The sequence below is a fragment of the Rhamphochromis sp. 'chilingali' genome (assembly GCF_963969265.1).
Source record: "Rhamphochromis sp. 'chilingali' genome assembly, chromosome: 12".
NCBI lineage: Eukaryota > Metazoa > Chordata > Actinopteri > Cichliformes > Cichlidae > Rhamphochromis > Rhamphochromis sp. 'chilingali'.
The window spans coordinates 26,021,631-26,049,065 of NC_137939.1; the positions used below are offsets into that span (position 1 = coordinate 26,021,631).

General features: G+C 44.1%; 1 protein-coding gene across 3 annotated transcripts in view; it reads right to left on the bottom strand.

The window, feature by feature from the left end:
* The window catches only part of zbtb46 (zinc finger and BTB domain containing 46), a 63,762-nt gene that overhangs the window by 14,242 nt on the left and 22,085 nt on the right, over positions 1-27,435 (bottom strand). For 2 of the 3 annotated variants that reach the window (XM_080899860.1, XM_080899858.1), the window contains exons 2-4: positions 26,484-26,707; positions 25,427-26,366; positions 1,571-1,852 (exon numbers count right to left, since the gene is read on the bottom strand). In XM_080899860.1, coding sequence (XP_080755986.1) covers positions 1,571-1,852; positions 25,427-26,366; positions 26,484-26,669 — 1,408 coding nt within the window. In that variant the 5' untranslated portion in view covers positions 26,670-26,707. The remainder of the gene's footprint in view (positions 1-1,570; positions 1,853-25,426; positions 26,367-26,483; positions 26,708-27,435) is intronic. The other variant, XM_080899859.1, reaches the window with a different exon arrangement.

Sequence of the window (27,435 nt, forward strand, 5' to 3'; positions counted from 1 at the left end):
GTTTGGCTAACCAAAACCCTCCCTGAGGTTTCTTTGGTGACAACTAAAATACAGATATAGTGCTCATTCAATGTGTTTTTTTTTCCATGCACAGAGCAAATGATTAACATTCTCTGAATTCTCCGAATCCCCTATTCATATAGTCAAGGCTGAGTGTATCTGTAAAGTCTGAGTGTGTATCAGAAAGCCTCTTCTTCTCTTTTCTGAGGCTTGTGAGGCTGTCTATCTGTGCTGTGACAGCATCCGATTCTCCTCTTTAAGCCAACAGAAACATCTCAATCCCACACACTTAACACTGACACAAAAGGAACGATGTGATGTGGCGTGCATGTGCGAGCGCGTGCAACTGCGAATGTGTGTTTTGGTCTATTAAGTCTTGGCCCTGTCTTTTATTTTGTAGGTGAGTGGGGCTCAACTGAAAAGACATGACTAGGCTCAGAGTTGTACCCTTCCTTTGCTTTTCTTCCACTCACAAAAACAGGCAGAACTCGGGACAAAAGATCCAATTACTAGACTGTAAAAGCTAAAGAAACAAACACACGAGTTGAATACACACATGCGCGCGCACACAAATGTGCCCACGCGGACGTGGACTCAAGCAAATGCATGCTCACACTGGGACACACACACACACACACACACACACACACACACACACACACACACACACACACACACACACACACACACACACACACACAGAGTTTAACACCCTCATTGAAGGCAGAAAAAACTGACAGAACAAAGAAAAAAAAATCTCTTGTTAACACAGACAAATTAAGCACCAATGCGGCCGCTTATTGATCTATTATTTAGCTGAGCATATCAGATTTTAAAGAGAAGAATAATTATTGGTTGCTCGGTCGTGCACAGATATATAACAAGAAGCAAAGATTTGTAGCGAACAAATAGGTGAAGATCACCTTTTTATTGCTTGCTGTAATTGTGTTCTTTGTTTATGACATTTGGTGAGTTTGGATGTATTTGTTCATTTTGAAAGACCTTCTAACAGCTTGCAGAGATTTATATATTGTAGTTGGAGCAATTCGGTAAGTAAATATCTGAACAGTTGCTGCTGCACTGTTGTGTTATTTTGCTGCGGTGAAATACAGCCGTAGACCCACTGATACCCACAAAGAAACTGTCACATAAAACCAAACAAATTTTCTCGAGACAGCACGAGCGATCCCAGCAAAATGTTCTCTCACTGAGTCACTGCTGACTAGTCATCACTGGCATTACCACACAAACTGGTTACACACTCAAGTGGCACCACACACGCACACACACACACGCGTGCACCAATATGCACACACAATTGCACACACAGGGATTCAGAGTTATCCAGATAACAGTGGCTGATGAGGGAAAGTACTACAACAGAGGAGGCGCATGCCAGAAGCAGTCACGCCTATATGTTTTATGTATCGCAGGTGACTACGTAAGCAGGTAGTCAAAGATAAAGTAGTAGAAAATTTGTGTATGTCTAAGTTATATTGAGGTGTGTGTGTGTGTGTGTGTATGTGTATAACAATCAGGGTGAGTGCAGTGTTAGTAAATAGTGACTTACAAGACAGGGAGTGTCCTCCTTTGGGCAGGTACTCATACAACAAGGGGTTATCATCTCCCATCATCTCAGCCCGCAGTGACAGCAGGCTGTTCTTACTCATCAGCGCTGCCTTCAGATTGGCTACAGATGAGATTGTTCCACCTCCGGCTCCTCCCCCGGCCTCCTCCAATTCGTTGGTGCCCAGGAAGCTGGGCTCTGTGGCAAGAGGCTCTTCCTGTTTGAGGAAGAAGTCGAGGCGTTCGCCACGGCTGTCTGAGCTGTTGGGTTCAGTCACGTCTGCCCCTGAATAGAGATGAAGTAACAGAAGACGGGTGAGGTTCTTGTGTCCTTATACAACTAAAAATGAGTGACGTTAAAATGCTATTCAAGCTCAAGCTGGTGTTTTAAATCACTGAAGCACTGTTTTAATATATTTGAGGGATTATATGTTTCTCTATAGGATGAAAATTCCATCACTTTTGACACTGTGAAGCATCTCCAAAGGGGATAAACAGCGATGGCCAAACTACAAAAAACAAGAAAAAAAGTTGACACTTTTAGGTTTCACCTGACAGTGATAACAGCCTGAGTGAAAGCACAAAAAAACACCATATTAAACCAATCCTTTCAACCCTCTCAGCCAAGTCATCGTTTACACCCAGTGTTTTTGGTAGCGACTACCAACACGTCACCACTCTGATTCATCCCTCGCTCTCCTCGACTCCCTAACATACCTCATCATCGCCAGTCAACAAAAATACAGAGAGATCATAAAGAGACAGTGTGAGACCGAATGGCAGACACAGACGTGATCCATGTGTGCGCGCGTGTTTATGCGCTATGCCTGTGAGCGTGTGTGCTTGAGTGTGTGTGTGTGTGTGTGTGTGCGCGTGTGTGCATTTAGCCATCAGACTCGTTGAAAGCAGAGAGAAGCTGTCAGCAGTAGACATGTCGCTGGAGGTTCCACTGTAGATCTACAAGACTGTCAGACCACACTGCTGACGACAGCTCTGCTCAGCACACACACACACGCAAACAAAAACACACACAAATACAGACACAAACACACTTTTATTACCTCCTAATTGACATTTAGCTGATGACAGGTTGCTTTCTCCAACAAAGAAGTAGACAAAAATACACACCAGGCACATCACTGGCTTAGAGTCTTTGAAAGAATGGCTTGTCTACATCTAAAACAAACACAGAGACTTCTGAGAGCTAATGCAGACTTGAGTCTTGCCTTAAGGAGAGGGGTGTGTGTACATAATTATGTGTGACTGTTCTGGACAGAAACCTTCTGACATCCTAATATATAAGTTTACCGTTGCACAGCGCCCATGCAGCGACAGCTGAAATCACACTCAGAGCTAATGGGGAATAAACAGAGTGAGGACAGTAACTAGGGTGATGCGGGGGCACTGAGAACAGAAACGGGTGGGGAAGCAAAAGAGGAAAGAAAACATGAAAAAATTTAATGGAAGCAAGAAAACAAAATAGCCCTATTGTTCATTTTAACTACAGTTGGGCAGTGTTAAGTGTTTCCTGTGCAGCCTGGTGGCCGTCTGCTGCAGGGGAGTCAAGGTGACAAAGACAGTAGTTTGGCTCCACGTCTGGAATACCGATGGGTATACAGCTTTTTCTCAGCTTACTAGGTCAATGCTGACCACCCTCTCTCTCTCCCTCTCTCACACACAGACACAGGGAAACTGTCAGTCATTTTTCATGCTCGGGATAGATAAATGATCCCAGATCAGATGGATGGATACACGTTCTGTATGCATGGCTGCACATATAGATCTGAAAGGTGTAGAGAGATATGAGTGAGATATTGAGGATGGGCCGCCTCAGATGAGAGTGATATACATACGAAGTAATCAGTAGTCATCAAACGGCTAGCTAACGTATCACAAGATATTAAAAAAAATAAGGGTAGGGGGAGTAAAGAGGGAAAAAAAGAGGAGGCATGGGCAGCGTAGAAAGAGATAAAGGAATAAAAAAGGCAAGGGAGTGTAAAAGCGGGGGTGTTGAGCTGTGGAGGAAGCACAGATGATACACACAAGACACACATGCGTGCATCCACGCACACCCCCGTCCCACCCGCACACACACACACAAAGTTAATTAAGGAGGGGGTGTAGGGGTTGGCGCACAGGGCATGAGGTGCAGGAATTCATTAGAGCTCTGCCCCCTCCTTCAGTGGGCAGCCCAGCAGCCACAGGAGTCAATCAATAACATAGATCTGCTGTTGGCCAACAACAGCACACACACACACACACTTGCACAAATACACACATATATGGAGAAAGAAGAGGCAGACAAATGGAAGGAGAGAGGGAAAAGAGGGTCATCTCTGACCCCTATCTCCTTCCACTCATCTGTTCATTGGGTGAGTGAATGACCCCAGAACGGTTTCCCAGCATCCCCTTAGACACGTGCATCTACAGATGGAACATATCCGCACTCCTCACAGTCATACAGTAACAATCCTTCAGTCACACATTGTAGATTGAATGGAAGGGTTATGGAAGAGTGATTGCTTCATGGTCTCCTTGCAGATGCCGGTCTAACTTCTGTCTTGCACAGAAAAATGTGTGAAATGAATTTTTGTATTTGATGCATTAGTGAGCCACTTTCCCTTGCCTGCAACATGCAGTGCCATATCCTGTTTTTCTGAGGATATACCCACATATCCGGGACTAAGCGGGAGATATTAGAAATTAGTATTCAGCTGATCGCAAACAGGCTTCCTCGCTAAATAATCGCAATATACGGTATAATCCGCCTTTACTTATGTAAGCTTTATCGGGCCTGCGTAGATGCTGTCTTACTTAAACCTCATCCTGTTCTTACAGATAAAATCATTTACCACACCAGAACCAGTCGCACCTAATCCCATGCGCGCAGCTTATGGATTTCATCATACATGTGCCGGGTTTGGTTGAGGATTTGTAGATACACATATTGTGGTATCTTTCAAAGGCAATAGGTTTATCCCGAGTTTTAGAGACCCTGTGGTTACATCATTCCTTTGTGCACATATGCTGAGTGTTAACGTACCGGTTGTCATGAGGCAACCTATGAATTTCAATGGCGTGGAATATGGCTTTGAACTGCGTGGTCAGATACAAAAAAAAACAATAGCATTTTCCTCGTCTTTTTTTCTGCCTTTACAGTGCAGCGGTCTCTGTACAGTGAAGGGAATTTTCATTTTCCCCTTCATAAAAGAGTCCGAATAATTTAGATTTCTGCTCTCTGAAGAGATCTTCCGTTTAATTTGGTTGCCATGGTAGCCGGGCACCCTTGGCTTCAACATTTATGCTAAATAAAACCCCCTTTTAAAAAGAGAGACAAATATATGGAAATGGTGGGTTCTCTTTGTTCATGTGTGTGTTTTGGGCGCGTGTGCGCGCGCATGAGCGATGCTGCAAGCTATGCAGGGGCTTGAGTGGGAAAAAGCAAAGGAGGAATAAGACTTGCCTTGGAAATAAAATAGGTGTGCGCTGAACTATACTTCAAATGTGTTATGAGGAATCCTGAATTTATCATCCATTGAGCGAGTTACGGCTAATGGATAGAAGATAGAGTTTTATGCGCTGTGGTTGGAGGCTGCACTGTATCTAAGTGATATGTGTGTGTGTGTTTCACAAGGGGAGTTGTGTTACTAGAGAGCACACTTTGACGCAGTAAAAAGGAGGAGAGAGAAGGCCTGAAAAGGGAGGGAAGGGTCGGGTGACCCAGTTTGACCTCTGATCTTCTGTTCTGATTGTGTGTGTGCGGGCGGGTGTTTGTGTGTGTTTCGCGCTACAAATGCCTCCCTCTTCTCTAAATGAAGCCTGACACTGTTTTGGGAGGGAGTTTCCAGTTTCCAAATATAAAGATTCTAATAGATTTAAAAAAAAAAAAAAAAGAAAGAAAGAAAAAAAGGCACAAAACTCCCCCCAAAAAGATTTCTACAGGTTTCGCACTCAAGCGCACATGACCTGGCTAATGATGGACACGCTCCTTCAACACCTCGAGTCACAAACACACACTCACATAACTCACCCCGCCTTCAAATCAACAGAGACAGTAACCAAACACAATGGAGAGAAAAAGTCCAGGGTGGTTAAGCAACGAGTTACTGAGGCTTGACGACCACAAGAGAGCTGTCAGAGAAGAAAGTAGGGCTTGTGTGCATGTTTGAGTATGAGAGAGCGCAAACAAAGGAGAAAGACTCTCTCAATGTGTATCTCTCCATGCATATATGTGCGCATGTGTGCGTGAGAGACAGCGGAGGATACAGAAAGAAGCCTTGCCCCAAGTCGGCCCGGTTAATGGCTTGACCAGCCTGAGGTTGAAAAGGACAAGGCATTACAAGAGCCGTGTTGCTCACAAGACTGTGAGCAACACGCGCGCCGCCGTCACAGCGTCAAGCTTCCAAATGAGAAAATGAAAGTCTCTCCTTCACCTTTTATTACAAACAGTTTCGTACGCTGAACCTGTGATTAGTGCCTGTTTGTCCTCGAGTGGACAAAGAGGGGAGGGAAGGTGGAACTTGCTTCCTCAGCATGCCAGAGTTTGAGAGGGTAAAAAAGTAATTTCAGCTAAGAAGGGGGAGTGAGGCACTAAAACAGCTCAAGAATTCAGAGGCAATTTAAAAAGCAGTGTGGGAGAGGAGAATGAAAAAAATGCTGGGTTAAAAAGGAGGGAGGATGGAAAGTAAAAGAGGTTGTTATCCTCTCTCTCTCTCTCTCTCTCGCTGTTGCTTTCTTTCTCTGTTGTTTTTAGGGACTAGCCGGGCCACAACCTCCAGGAGAGATAGGGAAGGATGGGTGGGTGGGTGGGTGGGTGGTGGTGGGGAGGTGGATAGGGAGGGCAAGCATAAATCAAGCAGTGCCTGAAGGCTTTAGAGGAGGGAGGGACAGAGGGAAGAAAGTGGTAAAGGACAGGAGAGAGAAAGAGAGAGAGAGAGTGAGATGATGGTGCTGGTAGTGATGGTGGTACTGCTGGGGGCTCGGAGGAAAAAGAGAGAGTGTGGGTGGAGGGGAGGAGAGGAGAAAAGAGAAGAGGAGCACAACGATTGCAAGAGTGGTGGGGTGAGAGGTGGACGGTGGGGTGATGGAGCGTGGGTGGGTGGGTGAGTGAAGGGGAAGCGAGGAGAGGTGAGGGGGAGGTTACAGAGGCTCCGGGAGGGAGGGTTGGGTGGTGACGGTGGGGGCGAACGAGCGAGTGTGAGAGTAGGCTACGGAAAGCCAGCTAAATTTGAAAACGCTTGCCTTTCTCTGTGCTTTTGCCCGTGTCTACATGAAGACGGCAATGCTAAACAACCACAAGATGCAAGCATGTGGGCAGAATTAATCAGGATGTGATCTCACGTAATCTGGCTACGGTGCAATATCTGGCCACGGTTAACCTCCTCAAGTGTTTTTCCAGTGCATTTGTATTCACGAGGGGGATATACGTGTATTTCTAGGTAGGATTTATCCCTTTTTAAAATGGCGGTCACACTTCAAAGCAGTGCAGCACAATTCATCGACACATCCGTAGGCCCACCTACCCGCAGGTGTCAAGCTAACAGCTAACACTTCGGCCAGCCTCTTTTGCACTTATTCTCGCTTACCGTTTCCTTTCTGTGGCTTACGTGTTATATAAATATCACTGAGCTGAGCATTGTAGATCACATCATTCAACAGGGAGTGACTTAAGAAGAATAAGCTGTCCAAATGAGAACAGTTGGATTTGCTTGATCCTTAATGGATCAGTGCTCTAAGTTCCAAGAAGTTCTCAGACTAAATATTCAGATTGGTTGCTTGTTAGCGTCCATATGGGAGGTTTAGCTCGTACCTTCTGAAGCCTCCCATGTAAGTTGTGGCAGTGGCACAAACACAAATGACTCTCAGCCAGGTCCTCTTAAGTGTCACTTTTACTCGCAGTTTGATTTTCTTCTTGAGGTTGATAATGGAGCTTGATGAATGATGTAGTTAGTGTTAGGAAAATGTCATGGTTGAATTGCAAACTTTTGCAATGCCAAACACACATAGGGCAGGGCTCCATGCTCTGTTTCTTAGGTGCCACGTTTTTCTACGTATACAAGTGACAACCCTGGCATGCATTTTATATCTACTTAGTCACATGCTTCCCTTTAAAATGGAAATGACCTTGTCTGTCATTTAATACACTTTCTTTAAACACACTAAATATATTTGTACCTTTAACTTCTGCCTCGCACCTGTCTGCTCTTTTGTGGACCAATCTGTATTCTGACAGAATAGATTCAATAAAAAAAATGTCAGAACACAGCATACGAGCAGCACTTTTTTTGTAATGACCTGATGTCCCTTTTCCTGCCCTTTTAAATGCTGGTATGCACAGGACTTTCATCCACCAGTAAAAGCATAATGGAAAGTATGTGAACCACTAGTATCAGAGATTTCTAATGACATACAGGTAAAAGGTAGCGTCAGTTCAGTCAAACAATCCCAGCTGGTGGAGGATATCATTGTCAGCTGACATGGGGTTATGGCTCAGCTGATATCCTTCTACACATCCAATTAGAAAATCTCATTTAGGCCATGCTGTTTAGGCTTGCTTTTGTTGCTGTCTCCAAGCCGCTTTGCAACCCACCCCCTCTCCTGTAACTCCTTTGATCTTGTTTCAGACTTAAAGTCGGTTCTGTGATGCGGTCTTGCTGCCAGCATTCTCGCCTCACGCTTTCTACATATGCACCTGAAAACAGAGCTTTATAGTTAAATATGAATGAATACAGATAGAAATACGAATTTTCTTTTGACTACAGTGGTCATGACCGAATACATTTTTACACGTCCGGTTAAACGCTGTAAGGCTCAAAAGGCAATTTTCTGTTGATTTGAATGCTCACCATAGTGGAGTTTCGTTTCATTTATAATTCTAAAAGGCTGAATTCTGAAGCATTTTGATGAGCCTTTATCGTTAATTTGCTTTTGTAAAACTACTGGCTTGAAGGACCTCTGTGTGTACAGAAGGCCTAACTAAGTATTCACATCTGACTCATCTTTGATGGTCTGTGATCACTGTTCTTTTTTTTACTTGGCTAATTTTTGGACAGTAGAAAGAGAAAAATATCTAAATTAGAAAAAGAAATTGTATCTTAAAGACGGCTGTGTATGCCTCTTTCCTTAACACAAGTCAGTGAGGCACAGTTCTGTTAAGGCCAGTGGACTAGAGATCTATTTTTCTACAGTTTAAGTGTTTGAGCGTGGACAGAGATCTTCACAAAATGCCACAAAGCAGTTGTTTATCCACACTGTCAAAATTAGCTGTGGACGTAGTCTGAGTGAACAAGTGAATGACTGAAGGAAGGGAGGGAAAGAAGAGCGGGTGAGTGCGTGGGGGATGGAGGATTGCAGGGCTCAAGGTAATCTGGGGAGTTAATGCAGCTTAGAGGGACTGAGAGGAGTGGGAGGGAGGTAGAGAGAGGGAGAGAGGGGGAGTGATGGCAGAGAGAGAGAGAGAGAGAGAGAGAGAGAGAGAGAGGGAATATAAAAATAATAGGGTCAGCAGGGAAAGAGAGGGAGAGAGAAATAAATGAAGATATATCAGAAACAAAAAAGCCAAAGCAACTGAGGGGGTAGACAAAAAAGAGAGAGAGAGAGAGCGGGGAGTGTACAAGCTGGTGAGATAGGGAAAGAGAGAGAGCGATCCGAGTAAGTGCGTGAGATAAAGAGTGGGCTAATGAAAGGTAGGGTGAGGCTGAGTGAGTTGGCGGGCAGGAGGGAAGTCGACAGAGAGAGAACGAAAGAGAGCGGGGGAGAGGTCTGCATGGGGAAAGAATGCTGGGTGGGGAAGGAAGGCAGACACGCAGGGCTTTGTGCTAAGAGCAAAAAGAGAGAGCGAGATCGAGAGATTGAGAAAGAGTGAGAGGTTATGTCTTGGATTTATACATGGGAGAGGACCCGGCTCCAATGCCCCCGTCCAGCCCAGTCAGGGTTGTATTTTGAAGGGTGAGTTGGGACACGGAGACATTGAGAGGAGGGATAATGGAAAGTGGAGGAGGAAAATGACAAACACTCAGGGTGGGGATGGTATAGCCTGTGGGTTACTGGTGTGTAGGTTAACACAATATTTGACTCACACTGACCAACAGAAAAGCTCGAGTCTAACTATCCAGCCGGTATAATCTTTTTACTGCTCGGTGGAAATAAATTTAAGACAAGTTTAAGAAGCAAACAAAGTTGGCAAATGTCAAAAATATTTCCAGCTGGACATCCTGGAGCAGGTTGTGGAACTATAAATGAGATAAATGGCATATTAATGTCCACATATTCAAGAGAGTTCAGTGGTGAGGAAAAATGGTATATTATATTTTCTTAAAAATATCTCACCTTTCCACAAACTCACCACATAGTTGTGATGGAAGTTTCTGGAACTGATTACAGATACCACTGCCTACTTACCTACTTAAAATTACAACAATATGATTATTTCATTTCATTTCAGAAACAATTAGTCATGAAACCAATAATTCAAAACACCCGATTAACGAAAAATCATTAATAAATCATTTGCACTGGACCCAAGTGTACAGAGACTCTTATTTAATGTTTTTTGATTTCTTCAAATTTAGCACTCGGTTGTGTGCAGACAATTGCATTTAAATTCATTTGGTTAATGTTTTATATCCAAAGAACGGCAGCTCGAATGCTCCCACCAAGTGACTGCCTGACAAATGTGCAAACACACAACACAACACATGCACTGCAGTCATACAATACAGTCACAACAGGTGAGCGGGGAGCGGGCGACCAGAACAAAAGTTACTCCACAACCCACCAGTGTCACTGTGCTCCATCCACACAGGAACACTTCACAAAGTGGGAAGCATAGGGAGTTACATGTACTCTGGAGAGCATTAGCTTGCTGTGGAGCTGCCCAGTGACCAGAGAGGCTATTGCCCCTCTTCCCTTCTCTCTGCTCATCTCTCCCATCTCATAACATTAAGACTGTGCCTCTGTGCTTGTATCCTTGGCAACCTGCCTCCAACAATGGAGGCAGAGAGCTCTGGCCTCAGCATGGGAGGAGTATGGTGCCATGGAGAGGAAAAAGCAAGGGCGAGGAAGATAGAGGGAGATGGAAAGCTGGCACGGTGACTGCAGAGAAAGGGAGAGTGAGGGAATCACTGTTTGGCTCATATACAGACATACGAATGAAAATGAAGGAACAGAGCAAAGGGTTAAACAGGAGAAGGAAGCGCAACAGATGAGCTATATATGAGCATATACACCTGTGCTAGCTGCAAGCTTGGTGCTAGTGGATCAGGGGGGATCTGTGTCACTCCTGAGCTGATAAAAGCTAGATGGATCTCAAGATCAATCACGACAGATCTGGACCTTGAACCTCGCACTACTCCACGAGCCTGTCAGCAGTCTGAAAACCAAAATCGACGATTATCTGTCCTAATGCAGCTCTGAATTGTGGTGCTGTAACCAGCGTGGAGCTGATTACACACTAACTGTGATATCCAAGTTTGGCTTTCCAAGTATCAACTTGTATTTTTATACTTGACTCAAAATTTTGCTAATCCATATAAGTGATTCATATGTTTGCTAACCTTAGACTCATTAAAAGCTTTTCAAACCAGATTGTGAAAAAAGGAAAAAAAAAGGGGATTTAGTACTAATATTTGTCTGCAAAGACAAAATTTGCTGGGGTTGTTCTGCAGGGGAAATCACAAGGGACGACATGGGAACGACCGCAACAGCAGAATCCCCACAGCTTGTTCCCTCTATGATACAAATATAAGGGATAAGAAGTGTAAAAATCACACTGCATGGACGGAGGGGAAAACCAGAGCAAGGGACGCCTGCATAAAGAGGACTGTGTTCATTTCTCTTCCCCCACTGCACCCGAGCTGAGCCATTGAGATTAATTGCTTATGATCAAATCAGCAGAAGCTGTGCAAATTAAAGAGCCCCCACCCCACCCCAGCCCAGCCCCCCACCCGCACTACCCTCCTCCCTCACCTCCAAAACATCTCCCACCCATCCCCGTGCCAGACCCAGTGGACACTGCGCGTGATGAGCTGCAGAGCTTATTCGAGGCTACAAACGTGTCATTTCCTCTTTCCCCAGAGAGGAACAGAGAGCAAGGAAAGGCCTTCAAATGGAGCAAGGGTCGGTCAAGTAGCGCAGACTATGTGCGCGCACAAATACATGTTCAGCTGTACGCACAGCCTCGTACAGAGACACACGCACGCGCACACATGCACACACTGAGTCAGTACCCCAAGCAGAACTGCTGATATCTCACCCCACTTCTCAAAAGCGCTTCTCTCCCTGCTTCTCCCTCGCTCTCTCTTTCTCATTAAGAAGCCATTAGAGGAAAGGGCAGCGTGAGACCACATGACCTCTTCCTAACCCCTGTAACCCACCCTTGAAAGGGAGGGAGGGAGGAATAAAGCGAGGGGGGAGAGAGAAAGGGGGCAAAATATATAAACAGAGTTGGACAGCAGAAGAAGGACACAAAAGAGTGGAATGAATAAAAAGAGAGGTGAGCAGTGAGAGATGAGACAAAGAAACCCCACTGCAACAGAGTGATAGGTAAGTGGCAGAAATACCTGAAAATCTGTGAGAGGTCAATTTGACTTAATATTTGGCCATACAGTAAGCTTTTATAGTGATTTTGGTGTTTTTCGGCTTCTATTAAAGCAATCCTAAGAGTGATGCAAGACATAATCTGAACTTGTGTTTGCATTGCAAAACAGGGACATTATGTCACTGTACCACCAGATCTTTTTCACTTGTTCTAGTAAAACATTTTACGCTCACTGTGAGATGATTAGACATGCTGTTTGCACCGGGCTCAGTGGAAGGATGGAGAAAGATAGAGGAGGTATGTATGAGTCAGAATGGAAGAGAGAGGTAAAGAGGTGTGTGTGATAAGTATGTAGTGATTTTAGAAGAAGGGGATAATTTGGGAGTGGAGGGGAAGACGGCTAGGCTGCTTCCTTAGTCGGACACAGGAATGTGGAGCGGGCGGATCCCAATGTGTGTGTGTGTCTTTGTGTACGCATGCATTTGTGCTAGACAGGAATCCCTAACCCCCACAGACTTCGGCTCCACTTATCAAGGTCTAAACAGAGGGGTATGAAGGGGGAGAGAGGGAAGAAGGGTCTGGGTGTCCTCTGCTATCAAATCTACCTCTCACCCCCGTTGCTCGCTTTCTTCTTTCCTGTACAGCACACAGACACACACACACACACACATCTACAAAGACACACAAAACTAAAACTTGAAGTTGGATGTCTCTGAGGCTAGATAAACTACGGGAAGGCCAAACAGTCTAACCACACAGAGGGGAAAAGAAAAAAAAAAGCCAGGGTCACAATTACATTTCCACCATATACAAACTTTTCTCTATCTCTTTGTGCCCTCCTCAAACACATGCTCACTTACATATTTACCACCATGTTCCACTGCCTAATTTCTCATTCACTCTGACTTTATCAGAGAGGTTTAACCTTTTTTTTATGGTCACTCAGGCGAGGTGTAGTGTCAACTGGGGGATTTGATGAAGGGAAAAAAAAGATACGGGTACAGTTGCTGGGGCCCACCTGAAACAAGCCCGTGACCCAATTCAGATTCAGATTTACTGACATATAAGAAAGAAGGTTTTGGGGGTGGGGCAGAAAAAAAGATAGAGAGGAGATTAAGTGGATCAGATGAAGTTATTGTTTGCATGCTGCTGCTGGAGCATGAGGGTAGCGAGGAGGAAAAAGTTGCGAGGCGAGAGGCAGAGGAAGGTGGAAACAATGAGGAGTGTGGGCAGGCAGGTGATCTGGGGCAAAGGAGTTGGGGAAGAGTGGGAGACAACGGGAACAAAAGGAGACTGTGGCCTCCTTTTATCAAACTATGTTAAGGGACAGCAAGGCACAGAGGATACAGAGACCTGGAGTCCTGACGTCAATTCTGGGCTAACCGCTGTTCTAACAGGAGAAATATGTCGCCGTAAGTTCGTCAGAGAAAAACCCATCGATGTTACACAGAAAGGCAATGCTAATACAAAAATAATGAATATAGACACTTGGGAAAGGAAAGACTGGCCTGTGTTTGTAACCTCTGACAAACCACCAACAGTGTGACATCACTTGTTTTTTTTCTCTCTGCAGCTTTTCCCTGATGTGTGTTTACATGTGAAAGAAGTCACACAGCAACTAAAAGCAGGCCATTTATAGGTCCTGCTGCTCTTTTATAACAATATATTATATTGCATTTATTGTAACTGAGTGAGAAAATTTAGAAATGAACATTTTAGTATGAATTATGAATCATGTTGGGTATTTTTTATGGCGCTAGCACTGATTTGTGTTTAGAAATGTAATAGCACATGTGTTATCATCATGGGATGATTATATGAATTGTATTGAATAGTGGAGTGTAAAATCAGGAGGAACTGCTTTCAAACTGCAGTGAGGCAAGGCAAGAGGAGTTTTTTTTTTATATGCAGTGGGGCAAAAAAGTATTTAGTCAGCCACTGATTGCGCAAGTTCCCCCACTTAAAATGATGACAGAGGGCAGTAATTTGCACCAGAGGTACACTTCAACTGTGAGAGACAGAATGTGAAAAAAAATCCATGAATTCACATGGTAGGATTTGTAAAGAATTTATTCGTAAATTAGGGTGGAAAATAAGTATTTGGTCACCTCAAACAAGGAAAATCTCTGGCTCTCACAGACCTGTAACGTCTTCTGTAAGAAGCTTTTCTGTCCCCCACTCGTTACCTGTATGAATGGCACCTGTTTGAACTCATCATCTGTATAAAAGACACCTGTCCACAGCCTCAAACAGTCAGACTCCAAACTCCGCCATGGCCAAGACCAAAGAGCTTTCGAAGGACACCAGGAAAAGTATTGTAGACCTGCACCAGACTGGGAAGAGTGAATCTACAATAGGCAAGCAGCTTGGTGTAAAAAAATCAACTGTGGGAGCAATCATCAGAAAATGGAAGACATACAAGACCACTGATAATCTCCCTCAATCTGGGGCTCCACGCAAGATCTCATCCCGTGGGGTCAAAATGATCATGAGAACGGTGAGCAAAGATCCCAGAACCACACGGGGGGACCTGGTGAATGACCTGCAGAGAGCTGGGACCAAAGTAACAAAGGTCACCATCAGTAACACACTACAACGGCAGGGAATCAAATCCCGCAGTGCCAGACGTGTTCCGCTGCTGAAGCCAGTGCATGTCCAGGCCCGTCTGAAGTTTGCCAGAGAGCACATGGATGATACAGCAGAGGATTGGGAGAATGTCATGTGGTCAGATGAAACCAAATTAGAACTTTTTGGTATAAACTCAACTCGTCGTGTTTGGAGGAAGAAGAATACTGAGTTGCATCCCAAGAACACCATACCTACTGTGAAGCATGGGGGTGGACACATCATGCTATGGGGCTGTTTTTCTGCCAAGGGGACAGGACGACTGATCCGTGTTAAGGACAGAATGAATGGGGCCATGTATCGTGAGATTTTGAGCCAAAACCTCCTTCCATCAGTGAGAACTTTGAAGATGAAACGAGGCTGGGTCTTCCAACATGACAATGATCCAAAACACACCGTCCGGGCAACAAAGGAGTGGCTCCGTAAGAAGCATTTGAAAGTCCTGGAGTGGCCTAGCCAGTCTCCAGACCTCAACCCCATAGAAAATCTGTGGCGGGAGTTGAAAGTCCGTGTTGCTCGGCGACAGCCCCAAAACATCACTGCTCTCGAGAAGATCTGCATGGAGGAATGGGCCAAAATACCAGCTACTGTGTGTGCAAACCTGGTAAAGACCTATAGTAAACGTTTGACCTCTGTTATTGCCAACAAAGGTTATGTTACAAAGTATTGAGTTGTGTTTTTGTTATTGACCAAATACTTATTTTCCACCCTGATTTACGAATAAATTCTTTACAAATCCTACCATGTGGATTCATGGATTTTTTTTTCACATTCTGTCTCTCACAGTTGAAGTGTACCTCTGGTGCAAATTACTGACCTCTGTCAGCATTTTAGGTGGGGGAACTTGCACAATCGGTGGCTGACTAAATACTTTTTTGCCCCACTGTAGCACCTTTCAAACACTACAGCAATTCAAGCAAGTACAAGATTTTAATTAAAAAAACCTTTATTACAAAAAGGTATCATTGAATTATTTGCATTATTACAAATGTGACTATGCACTAGCATTTCTTCTTGCTTTTTTAAACTTTTGGAACCTAACCTGGAAATTCTGGTTTTACACAAGCAAACAAACTGACACAGATCCTGCTGATGAGGAGGAAGTTTAACCCACAGCTCTGCCTTTATTTGAAGCCCATGTACTCAATCTGAAACCACACACACACACACACACACACACACACACACACACACACACACACACACACACACACACACACACACACACACACACACACACACATGGCCGCGCACACACACACAAATGCACGGCACAAGAAGTGGCTGTAGCTCCAGTGTACGAGATGAATGAAAACAGAAGTGACAGCGTAAATTGACAGGATGGTTAAAAAAGGTCCAAACAGACGGAGGGAAGGAGGGATAGAGGAGAGAAGAAGGGGAAGAATATTTGTGAAGGACAGATAGTGGCTTCCAGGACTGTTTTCAACAACGTCACTGTAACTATCAAACCCAAAAAGAACCGCACACAAACACACACACGTACACAGCCCAAGCCATAATTGTCCCCTGTGGTGATTTTGGCCTCTCCCTCCTAGTTTCTCATTGCTGTTGGCCAACTCTTCTGTATCTTTAACACTTTCTTTTTTCCTTTTTTTTTTTTTTTTTTTTGAAAGAAAGGCAGAGGGGTGGGAGGTGGGGGGTGTCACAAGAGAAGGAAAGAGGGATGAAGGAGAAAGAAAGGTCTAAAGGAAGGAGGTGTAGAGGGGTGTGACAGCGGAAAGGGGGAATGAAGGGAAGGAGGGAAAAAGAGAGAATGAATGTGTAAGAGGAAGGGAGACTTTGCCCTCCAGCGGGAACACTCCCACGATTGTGTGTGTGTGTGTGTGTGTGTTTGTGCGTGTGCACGCTTGAGTGTTTGTGTGCGAGTTGTGTCACAGCCAAACCGACACACCCACAGGCTGTAGACCTCTATATCCTGTTCGGGTTGTCCGTTTGTCCAAACATCATGCCCTCCTCCCCCTCCTCTTCCTCATCGCTCCCCTTTTCTAACTGGTCGGACAGGGGTAGAGGCTGCTGAGGGAGTGGGTACAGTAAATAGAACAAAGCCACCTTTCTAAAATAAACAGACTGGGAAAGAGGAACTTCACATTGACTGAAAATGAGAGAGAAAGAGAGCGCATGCATTTGACTTGATGAACTTACTGTAAAGTACTTTATTTTAAGGTTAAACTCTTTCCTAAAGTTGCAGCTTCTGCTTCTACATGTCCGTCACTATGTCGGCGTACGTGTTTGCCCCTCTTTCGCTCTCCCCCACACTTCAGTATCAGTATCCTCCCTGCTTGTGCTTGACTAACTCTTGGTAATTTTTGGGTACCATGTCACACACCATGAGCTAGCAGTGTTATCCAGGCTCACTGACTACAAGGACCATTACTGGATATCAGATCACTGGAGGAGGGAGGCATCCTAGCGCACATCACATCACATCTCATGTGTCTAAATCAGGCGCTTTGTCATGGATCCTCCATCAAAGAGTGGAAGCAGGAGCAATCACTCATGTGTAAAACCAATTTGTTTTTAACATTAAATTGCAAGTTAACAAGTTAATTACAAGTGAAATTATAGTTTGTCATGTTTCTTACGCAGTTTTGTCCTGTGCCTGGCCTTCTGCACAGCAGCACCTTGAACTTATTCAAATGGAGCATTTCATGTGTGAAAAAATGTTACCGTATAAGGAGAATGGATTTACAGTAAATAAGTTCCTATTGTGGCAAATTAGGATCAGAAGTTCCCAAATTTAATTTTAACTGTAACACTATGACCCTGTCAGTTATCTTGCAACACCTTGAGCAATTCTGAAACCTGTGCAGAATGATGGGCATGTTCTGCACACCCAGGCATGATACAGGGCAACTTACTTCTTACTCATTCTATCATCATTATTGATAATCCATCAAAAAGAAATGCCTTTAAATCCACTTAGAAATCACAGGACCAAAGTGCATTAAAAACCACACGGCTATGTGTGTCTTCACGACAGACATCCACGTGTGCACTTCAAAGTGTAGCTGCTAACTGCTAATAAACCGTTACATTGCATCAATTTCCCAGTAAATAATAAGTAAATAAATGCAGCCCACATTTAACTTTACACAATACCCACCTTCTGTGCTGCCTACCTTCTATCGAGCATAACAAAGAGTCAAAATCCAGTTGTAGTAACGTTCTTTCATGTTGTGCTTTCATTATCTTGATATTTTTTGTCTTTTGTCTCTCTCTCTCTCAGACACACACACATGCACACACTCACTCACAGACACACACACGCACGGGCGCGCACAGCAATGTGTCTGAGTAGTTAAAATGAGATAAGGTAAGTGATAGGTAAGCAAAAATAGAATGGTTATAGTGAGGTGTGCTTGCAAGGCAAATACTATTTAAAAAATCGTGTTTGACACAGATTTTGGTATTATTGATTTTTTTAGGCACCGAACAAGTAGAGTAAAACAAGCTGTATGCGGTCATTGATATGAAAGGAAAAACGCGTCTCCAAAAGTCAACAGGAAAGCAAAGACAAATCAGTAATCGTCTTCTTTTTTAAAAGATGAACCTGAGCGTTAGAACAAATAACTGATAACTGAGAGTATAACAAATGTGTCGTCATGTCTAACTTCATAGGTGTGTGTTTTTGATCCGCAACCACAGACGTTAAATTTATCTTCCAAAGAAGTTTGAAGAGTTGCGTGTGGATGTGCCGGGGCCATGTTTTAGCTGTGGGGGTACTGCTATGAATGTTTAACCACAGAAACCTCTTGACCCACCCACCCCTGCATCGTGCCAACAGGACATCCTGTCAGGATGCATTCTGGGTAGTTTAATTCTGAGACCTGTGTGATCAATGCCAAGATGTTTGTGTGTGGTGCGTGTGTGTGTTGGGGGGGTCTATTTGGCCACATTTTGAAGTGAGATGTTGGGATTATACTACAGAACATTTTAGAAGACATTTCCAGCTGCTGCGTGTATGCGTTTACATACCCGCGCTTTAGTGGGTGAGAGTCTACAGGTTGTGTGTGGGCTGTGGTTGACTAAAGCACACGCGCTGGCACGACCCAAGTTCACTCAAGGTGGGATGGCTAATCTTTAACCCCCCCTCAGCCAATCTCCAACAACACACACACACACATACGCAAACTATATCCTTCCCTTCTTCTTCTTCTTCTCCTCCACCCAGCAATCCTTCTCTGGATTGTTCCAGGGGCAGGAGGTAGAGAGGTGGGGGGTGCTGACGTTCTGGAAAAAAGCCACGGTCAGGAGTGGGGAGGGGGCAGCTTCCTGTCCAAAATGGTTCTTTTAAAGCCAGAGAAGTATAAATAGAGCAGGTGTCAGTATTGAGAACCCAGAGAGAGAGAGAGAGAGAGAGTGCTGTGAGAGAAAAAGACAGACAGCAAGAGTGTGAAAAATTGTGTGAACGTGTGTGTGTGTGTGTGTGTGTGTGTGTGTGTGTGTGTGTGTGTGTGTGTGTGGTGTGATGCCGTGGTGGAGTAGGAGAAGGGGCTTTTAGCTGGTGGACTGCCCGTAATGTCCAGCAGGATGTGAGGTCATATGACAAAGAGGGCTGGTGGGCGGTGAGAAACGATTGGTTACCACAGTGATAATGGAACTTTTTTTCTTTTTAAATTTAGTGGGGACTGAAAAGGAGATGGAAAGAGCAAAAGGGGAAAAAAGAGTATTGCAGTGTTCTGTCACAACTCCCCAGAGAACATAAAAGACCATACAAGGGGGCAAATGAGTTTGTGTATGTGTGGTAGCAAAGGACAAAAAGGGGAAGGAGAGGATGGAGGGGAGAAGGGGGAAACTGAAGGAGGTGGGGTGAACAGGCCGTAGAAGTCAATAGGATGGGAGGAAAGGTCCAAAATCAGCTATGCAGTCAGAGAGGACAAAGCAGCAGAGCAAACAGAGGGTGGAGGAGACAGAAAGAGGCATAGAGAGAGGTCTGCAGTACAAAGGCGCAGAGAGACACAACTGATAATAGAATGACGGCGGAAAAAATGAGAAAGATGAACCAGGAGGCATGAGAAAAAGTGAACTGGAGTGAGTGAAAAAGTGAATCGGGGGGATTGACAAGAGAGGCCTCAACATGATGTAGTTATCTAACCCGTCATGTGTCAAACACTAAGCCATGAAGAAAGGGGTTAAAAATTAAGTCTACACAGTCTAAAATATTAAATCTATTTTGGTTTTTAATGAAGGAGGAGTGAATTAGGGATGAAATATGAGAGTAGATTATTAAACCGTGAGCGAGGAGATGGGAGAGGAAAAAGTGGAGAGGTGTTCGAAGGGTGTGGGGGTTGAAATCTGTTCATGGTGTTTTAAATATTAAACCTATTTCAAGTTTAATGAAGTGCAAATACTATGGGGAGAGTCTTAACTGGAATACAGAGAGGAAGGGGGCGAAAGGGGGATCCGATTCATTATTTCAAGTGTTCACCTTTAGACTGCCGAGACTTGGGGAGAGGAGCGCAGGGAGACGAAGAGGGAAAAAAAATTAGAGAAAGTTTATGCGGAAGTGCAAAGTAGAGGGCAATTTTGAGAGCACCTGTCTGCGGGCCCCCGAGTGGCTCCAGGAGGCTCCGGAGCACGAGAGGATGAAAATGTGAACTCGAGGACGCCAAAACACGCAGCACCAACTGCAACGCTTAAGAGCTCGCGCGAATAAACAGGATGAGTTTCTATGGAAAAACGATTTCACTCTTTTTAGTGCATCTTTGTGGGTATATGTGTGAGCGAATGTGAATAAGTGGTTTAGGAGGGGAACTCTGAGGCCACAGAGCAGAGAGGAAGAGAGTCAGATAAAGATGTTGGATTTCAAAAAAGATTCTCGATGTAATCAATGTGCAACAGCTAGAGGGAAATGGAAAGAACAGCCCACGTGTGATTGAACTGTTCACGTCTACATAATCAGATGCTCTAAGCTGTGTGTATGTGAGCGTGTATATCACACCGGCCATTGCCAAAATCCCCCAAGCTGCCACTAAAGGTCACTGTGTGTGTGTGTGTGTGTGTTTTAATACCAGCAAAAACACACGCAAAAAGTATTTCCAGTGCCGTTATTATGTGGGATAAAGATCAAGTTTGTGTTTGCCCCAAGTATAAAAGCAGCAAGAATTTTTTTTTTTAATCAATCGTTAACTCGTGTTTTCAGCAGCTCTGGCTTCTTCTCAGTCTGAGGGGGCAGGTTCAGAAGAAAGGGTGACGTCTGCCTCCAAAATGTCATATCCACCAACCAAAGAAGTGACTCCTACTTTAATAAAATAAGTAAAATGAGCACAGACGGCACATAATGTCTCAAAATGACACTCATATAGTCACAACTTAGCCATCTTCCTGATATCTGGCGATATCTATAAATACTGTATGAGATTGTGTGTAGTGTGCACAATCTTACGTTTCATGAGTTGCCAAGAATATTATCGCTCATATGCACATTTGAGGTTCACTTTCATGGTTAATAAAAAAATATTTAATATTGTTTAATCAAACGAACTGCACTTAAGTAGCAGCTCTACAGTCTTGTGGACCACTCACAGCCGCATCCACTAACACACTGACACATCGAGGGCAGCCAGGGCTGGGGTTGAGTTTCTTGCCCAGGGACACTTTGACATGCGGACTAGAGGAGCCGGGGATTGAGCTACCGGCCCAAGATTAGCAGACTACCAACTTTACCTCCTTTAAACACAGCTACCACATTCATCAAATTGATTAACTGATTGCACACCCTGCGTGGATTACACAAAGAGAGGCTGACTCAAGGCCCCACAGAAGAATATACTAAACTGATTAAAAAAAATAAAAAATTGACTCCTGATATTCAAAACAATGTCTTTGATTTGCTGGAGCTTTCTAATCCAGGTCTGGACGAAGCAGCGGGGGCCAAACTAAAAATAATCTTGGATAATTATTCAAAGGTTTGAGACGTATGCAGGCAAAAGAAGTACAGACTATTAAAAACTCTCTTCCTCAAAAATTGTCGCCTCTAATATAGTGTTGTGTAAAAAAGAAACATACACATGTTTCAGTTCCCTGAGATGTAAGCGCGGCTGGTTTCTTTTCTGGCTTCACGTGTGATGTTTCAAACATTCGTGGCGGCAGACAAGGTGAACGTAAGAAATGCGGAGATCAAGCGTTAGCACGGGAGAGAAAAGGATGCTGAGTGCTTACTGGCCTCAATAATGACATCAAGTGAACAGAGCAGATGCTTGCAACGGAAGGGGATCTAAAGAAAACAAATCCTAATTCCCGCAGCTGTTTATGTCAACATGGGCACATGGCATTTTCATGCACGCTAATACACTGAGCCTTTACGCAGCTATACATTATCCTTATATTAGAGAATGATCCAGTGAAATCCTCGTGGTTGTGCGTCATATAAGCGTTTCTAATAGCAAAGCATAGACACTGATTACAGATGAATGAATGAGAGAGAGAGGGAGAGAAGGAGTGAGGGAGAGAGTGCGTCTAGGCACTTCTCATCAATAAAGAATGAAGCAATTAAGCTAATCTAAGACTGAAGGTGCCCTTTCTCCTGGATACCCTTTATGACAAGCAACAACTGGACTTCATGAAACAACACCCTCACCACACTAACGAACTAACTCTAAACCGTTAACCTACCACCTCACAATAAGCACATTTAGCAGGCTTTGTTGTATTAGTAACATTTATTATGTCTGCATTTTTATTTCAACGTGACTGATTTAACGCCTGCTTGCAGTGTCTTGGCTTACTGTGAGAGTGAATGGAATGAATCATCATCATTATTATGCATACTTGCCATGTATGCTTTTTCTTTTCAACTGATGTGACCATTCAGAATGATCCCTACAAAAAAACAATAAAAAACAGCCTATAAGTCAATCAGCAGGAACTCAGGCAATTATTTGGAAAACTTGAAAATCGTTTATCAGGCAAACATTAAATGCGCTCTGATTTATATAATTGGCAGTAGGATAAACTGCGTTCGATCCCACACGTCAGTAAAACTAATGAAGTAAAGAATGAATGACTCAGTAATTACAGACTTTATTGCCTAAAGAATACAGTAGCAGACCTGCCATGGTCACATCATCAAAATAATGCAGTGTGGGCTTTCTATTTGTAGGGATAACAATCGCAGCAATAGGCTGTGTATGTACGTGTTTTACGTTTGTTGGGTCTGTTTGTTTTCATCTTTAAATTAATATTATTTATGTGTCAGCGGGAGCTTTTAGTGTTCCATTATTATAAGCTCTTTATTTGTCAAGTAGCAGCAAAGAATCTGTCATAAAACAGACGTAACTCTTTGCCATCGCTGTAACGCTTTCTAATATTATATTTGAAAAATCTGTAACAGAATCATGCATCACTTTCTAATTCTTTGGCATTTCCATACAGCTTCACTCCTGATTGTGATCTTTGCCTGGAGGTGACAAAATCCTGGACTTAAGGGGGACTTAGGACTTAAGAACACTAACTCTCATAAGCTCACAGACATCCTGTATATTTTTAACCCTGACTTTGTCAAACAAACTTGTGGACATTACACATTACGAGCAGAGGAGCACTCCCACAACCAAAACAAATCACCACTCCCCGTACAGGCTCCCTGACTAATATCAGGCCACTAAACTTGTTCAGCAATCCCCTAAACTTTTACTGAGCACACAGACACCACCCACTGCAAACGGACTCAATACACAATATGGTGTCACACATCCTGATATAAACTGCCGCTGTTAAATCTCAAATAAGCCCACTGGTAACATGATGTTTTACTGCTAAATGGCATCCAACTGAAGGAGACCCAATCCTTCCATTCTTCGCCATGCTGAGCCCAGTCCCAAAACCCGGGTGAAAGCGAGGATAAATGGTTGCCTTTTGGCGAGCACCAGGCGAGTCTACACCAGCAGCAACACTAGACTTCCTCTAACCTTTAGGTGAGACAACACCTTTCTTATTAATGGCTGCTTCACCACAGGCAGGCTTAAACTCTTCTTTCCACCACAGCTCAGAACCATGGTTATAGCCAAGGGACTTAATAGAGCCATTCAGCTTGTGAGTGCATGTGGTTCTGGCACCGTACTACAATCACAAAATCAGGGACCTGGGACATTTTTATTAATTTAATCAGTTTACTTTTTGTTGATTTCCAAAGTGGGTTTAATTAGTTTTAAAGGCCTTTTTTTATTATAACATGCGGTTGTTTACCAAGGGCAAGAAATTAAGAAGAATTCTGTCTCCTCATGCTTTTGATCAAATTCAATCTTTCTTTAACTTAAACTTCTTCTTTCTGAAGTATAATTTTTAATTTCCATTTCAGTTTGTGAAAACATTTTTTTGTTTTTCATATCCACTCCCGGTTTTAGCTTTAGTAACCGCAATAACCTTGCTTAGAAGACTTTGAGATGCACAGCCTAACTCTCGTAAGCCCGGTACGATGCACTTTCCAACGTGCGTTTCTTTTTGTCTCTGTCGTTTTTCCTTCTCATTACCCCTCTCATCTGCCACTCTCTCTTCCTTTTCCCTCCTCTCGCCCTTTCCAGAAGGTCCTTCCCTAAACCCCAGAGAGAGGGGAGGAGCTTGGGATGGCGAGGACGCGCTGGTAATCCGTGCAGTGACCCAGGTCAATTCAATTATCCTGTTTTCTTTCGCTGCGCGACGCGTGTGCCCATTTCACAGCCAACTCCCTTAATGCGCCCAGGATTAGCTTCCCTTACTTTTAATGATCTACCTATCGACGCCTTGGGCTTCACATAGACACACACACACGCTCACACTCACACAGAGGTGAACGAACACACACACACACACACACACACACACACACACAGACAGGTAAGTTTTTCATGTATAAGTTTTAGTCTAAAGGAATTCACTAAACACACAAGGCCGAGGATCAAGACAGGCTTTCTCAAAATAAATATGTGTTCATGAGTGTGTTTGCATATGCATTTGCTTGTTTATGTGGGAGTGTGGCTTACATAAACTGCAGTAAGGAGAGGATTTCATTATCCATCTGCATTTACCCAGGCTTCACCTCACACCTCCAAGATTTGAGATAATCATCTTAGGCCTAACACGTTAGTGTATAAGCTCGCTAATCTCAACCCCGGAGGAGGAAAAGAGGTCATTTTATACTAGTAAACTGTGGATAGCTGACATGCATTGAAATACGCATGCAGGAATGAAAGTATTAGGCACTAATGCACCGTATTGTAAAGTGTCATGCACACTCTAATGCACATAAAGTCAACAAGGCAATTTAATTGCTCCAACACATCTACTGGTCTGTTGGTTAGAAGATGGCTTTTAAAAGATAAATTAGATTTTGCTACAGTTAGGTGTTAGGTGACACTCTCACCCAATTAAATAACCTGATCTTATTATCTCACCAGTAATCACTAATTACATGACTGGATAACTAACTAAGTAGGGACCAGCATTGTAAAACTCTAGCAACTCCAGGACACCCTAAAGCCTCAAAGTCATCAAATCAGCACCACAAAGGGCTTTCTTTGGCCTCCCTCCATCCTACCAGTTTTGAGAGCCTGTCCAATTTAATTCCATCTGCTGCTGTTCTGTTGACCTGATAATCTAAAGACCACATTTCTGACCTAAAGACACCCGGTTTGTTTTCACTATTACTGCTTTTAAACTTTCCACAAATAGGAGAAAGTGTTCTAAGCTTGTCAGTCCTACCTGGGATATCCTGCCCGTTGTAGTTCCATCCAGCTACAGCCAGCATGGAGGGCAGAGGAGATCCAGGCCTACTGTCTCTTTCTCTCTCTCTGTCCCGCTCGCGGTCCCAGTTCCTCTCAGCCTGCTGGGTAATATGTCTGACTGTGTCCTTGTTCTTCCTGTTCTTCCTTCGCCCTGATCCTGACAGAGGTTGCCAGGGCCCTTCTCCACCTCCTCCACCAGGTCCCCCAGTCCCTTGCTCCGCCTGGCTTTGGGCTGCCCCCCTGGGAGTGTCCCGGGGATGAGAGGAGGAGGCAGGGGATACCTGTTCCTCTTTGACAGTGATGCCAGGCCGATAGTCGTGAGGCCATGCAGGCTGAGAGTCATGGCAGGCTTCTTCCTGGCTCTCATGGCTCTTCGGTGGTTCTTGGTCCTCCTTTCCATACGTGCTGCCACCCTCATGGCAGCTGGCGATGGCTGAGTCCCCAGAAGAGTTGGCCGGGCTGGTCCGGCGAGCCAGCCAAGGAGAGGTGCTGCGACCAGACATGATGGAAGCAAGGGCTTCAGACGCCATGCCCACTATGCCCCCTCCGCCTCCTAAACCAGCTCCTGCAACACCCCCTGCCCCTGGTAGACCAGCTCCTCCTCCACCACCTCCAGCGCCCCCGCCTCCACCTAGGCCAGCAGCAGCCACAGCGCCCATTTCAAAATCGGCCAGCTCATCAGCCATCTCTGAGCGGATGCTGATGTCTAGTGCAGCCTTGATGAAGCTGTGGCAAGCCTGGACAATATCTGTCATCTGCAGGTAGCTGGCAGCTGACATGACCTCAATCACATTCTTACTGGTGAGAGCAAGGTGCGCCGAGTACATGAAGTCCAGGATGGCTTTGAAGCCTGTTGCTGTGACAATATCCAGATGAGTGACAGTAGTCTGGTGGTGAGGCTCTGCCCCCTTTTTAACCTGGAGGGTTATAAGAAGGAGTATTAACAGCAGTGGTTTAAAAAAAATATTTACCTCATGCTATAAAGGAAAAATATCTGTAAAAGATCATTTTTTTGCCCCAACGAGGTCTCTTACCTGGCAGTAAAGAGTCTTAAAGTAGCGTGACGATCCCAGGAGGACATTCTTATGAGCTTTGAAGATCTTTCCGTCCACAATGACACAGGCATCGCAAAGGATGCCATGCTGCCTCTGCTCATTGAGCTCTCTGAGAAGCTGACGGTAGTGAGACGAGATCTCCATGTCCTCCTTCCTGTTGTTCATCTGTGTAGTTGAACAAAAGCCTCTCCTCCAAACATCTGCTGGAAAATTAAAGACGACGTGCAATCAGTCAACTAAATCTGCAAAACATATCAAAATATTTTAAGTGTACCATTTCAAATGTACAGTACGGACATCTGGTTTCTGCAATGCAGAGAAATAGATAAATATGTATATATAGCAGCAATAGAATCTAATCCACTTTTGCAAACCTTATTTAATTTTCATGTAACGAGGGGAGAAAAAAATTGAATTTAACTGAACCACTCTTTTATAGATGAGCCAGGGTAAGGATATATCAGTAATGACTGTGACATAAAAAAAACAAAAAAACCTGACATCAATGGAAACCACATCTCAAATGCCGTAGTTTGATGTCTAAAAACAGCCCAGTAACAAATAGTCAAAATTCTCTGTGTTTAAACCGTGTCTGACAGGTACATTTATGTGTGTGTGGGAGTGTGTGTGGCTGCGAGTGTGTGTGTGTGTGTGTGTGTGTGTGTGTGTGTGTGTGTGTGTGTGTGTGTGTGTGTGTGTGTGTGTGTGTGTGTGTGTGTGTGTGTGTGTGTGTGTGAGAGAGAGAGAGCATGTGTAAGCTCATTAAAAATGTCAGTTAAAAAGTGTAACACTTTCACAAAACAGTTGTTGAGGGAGCAAACAGACTCATTTAGTACGGACCACTTCACCATTACATATATCAATAAACACAGCCTCGGTTCCTATTTGTTTTATTTTTATTTTTTTTCTCGTTTCCCTTTGACTATGAATA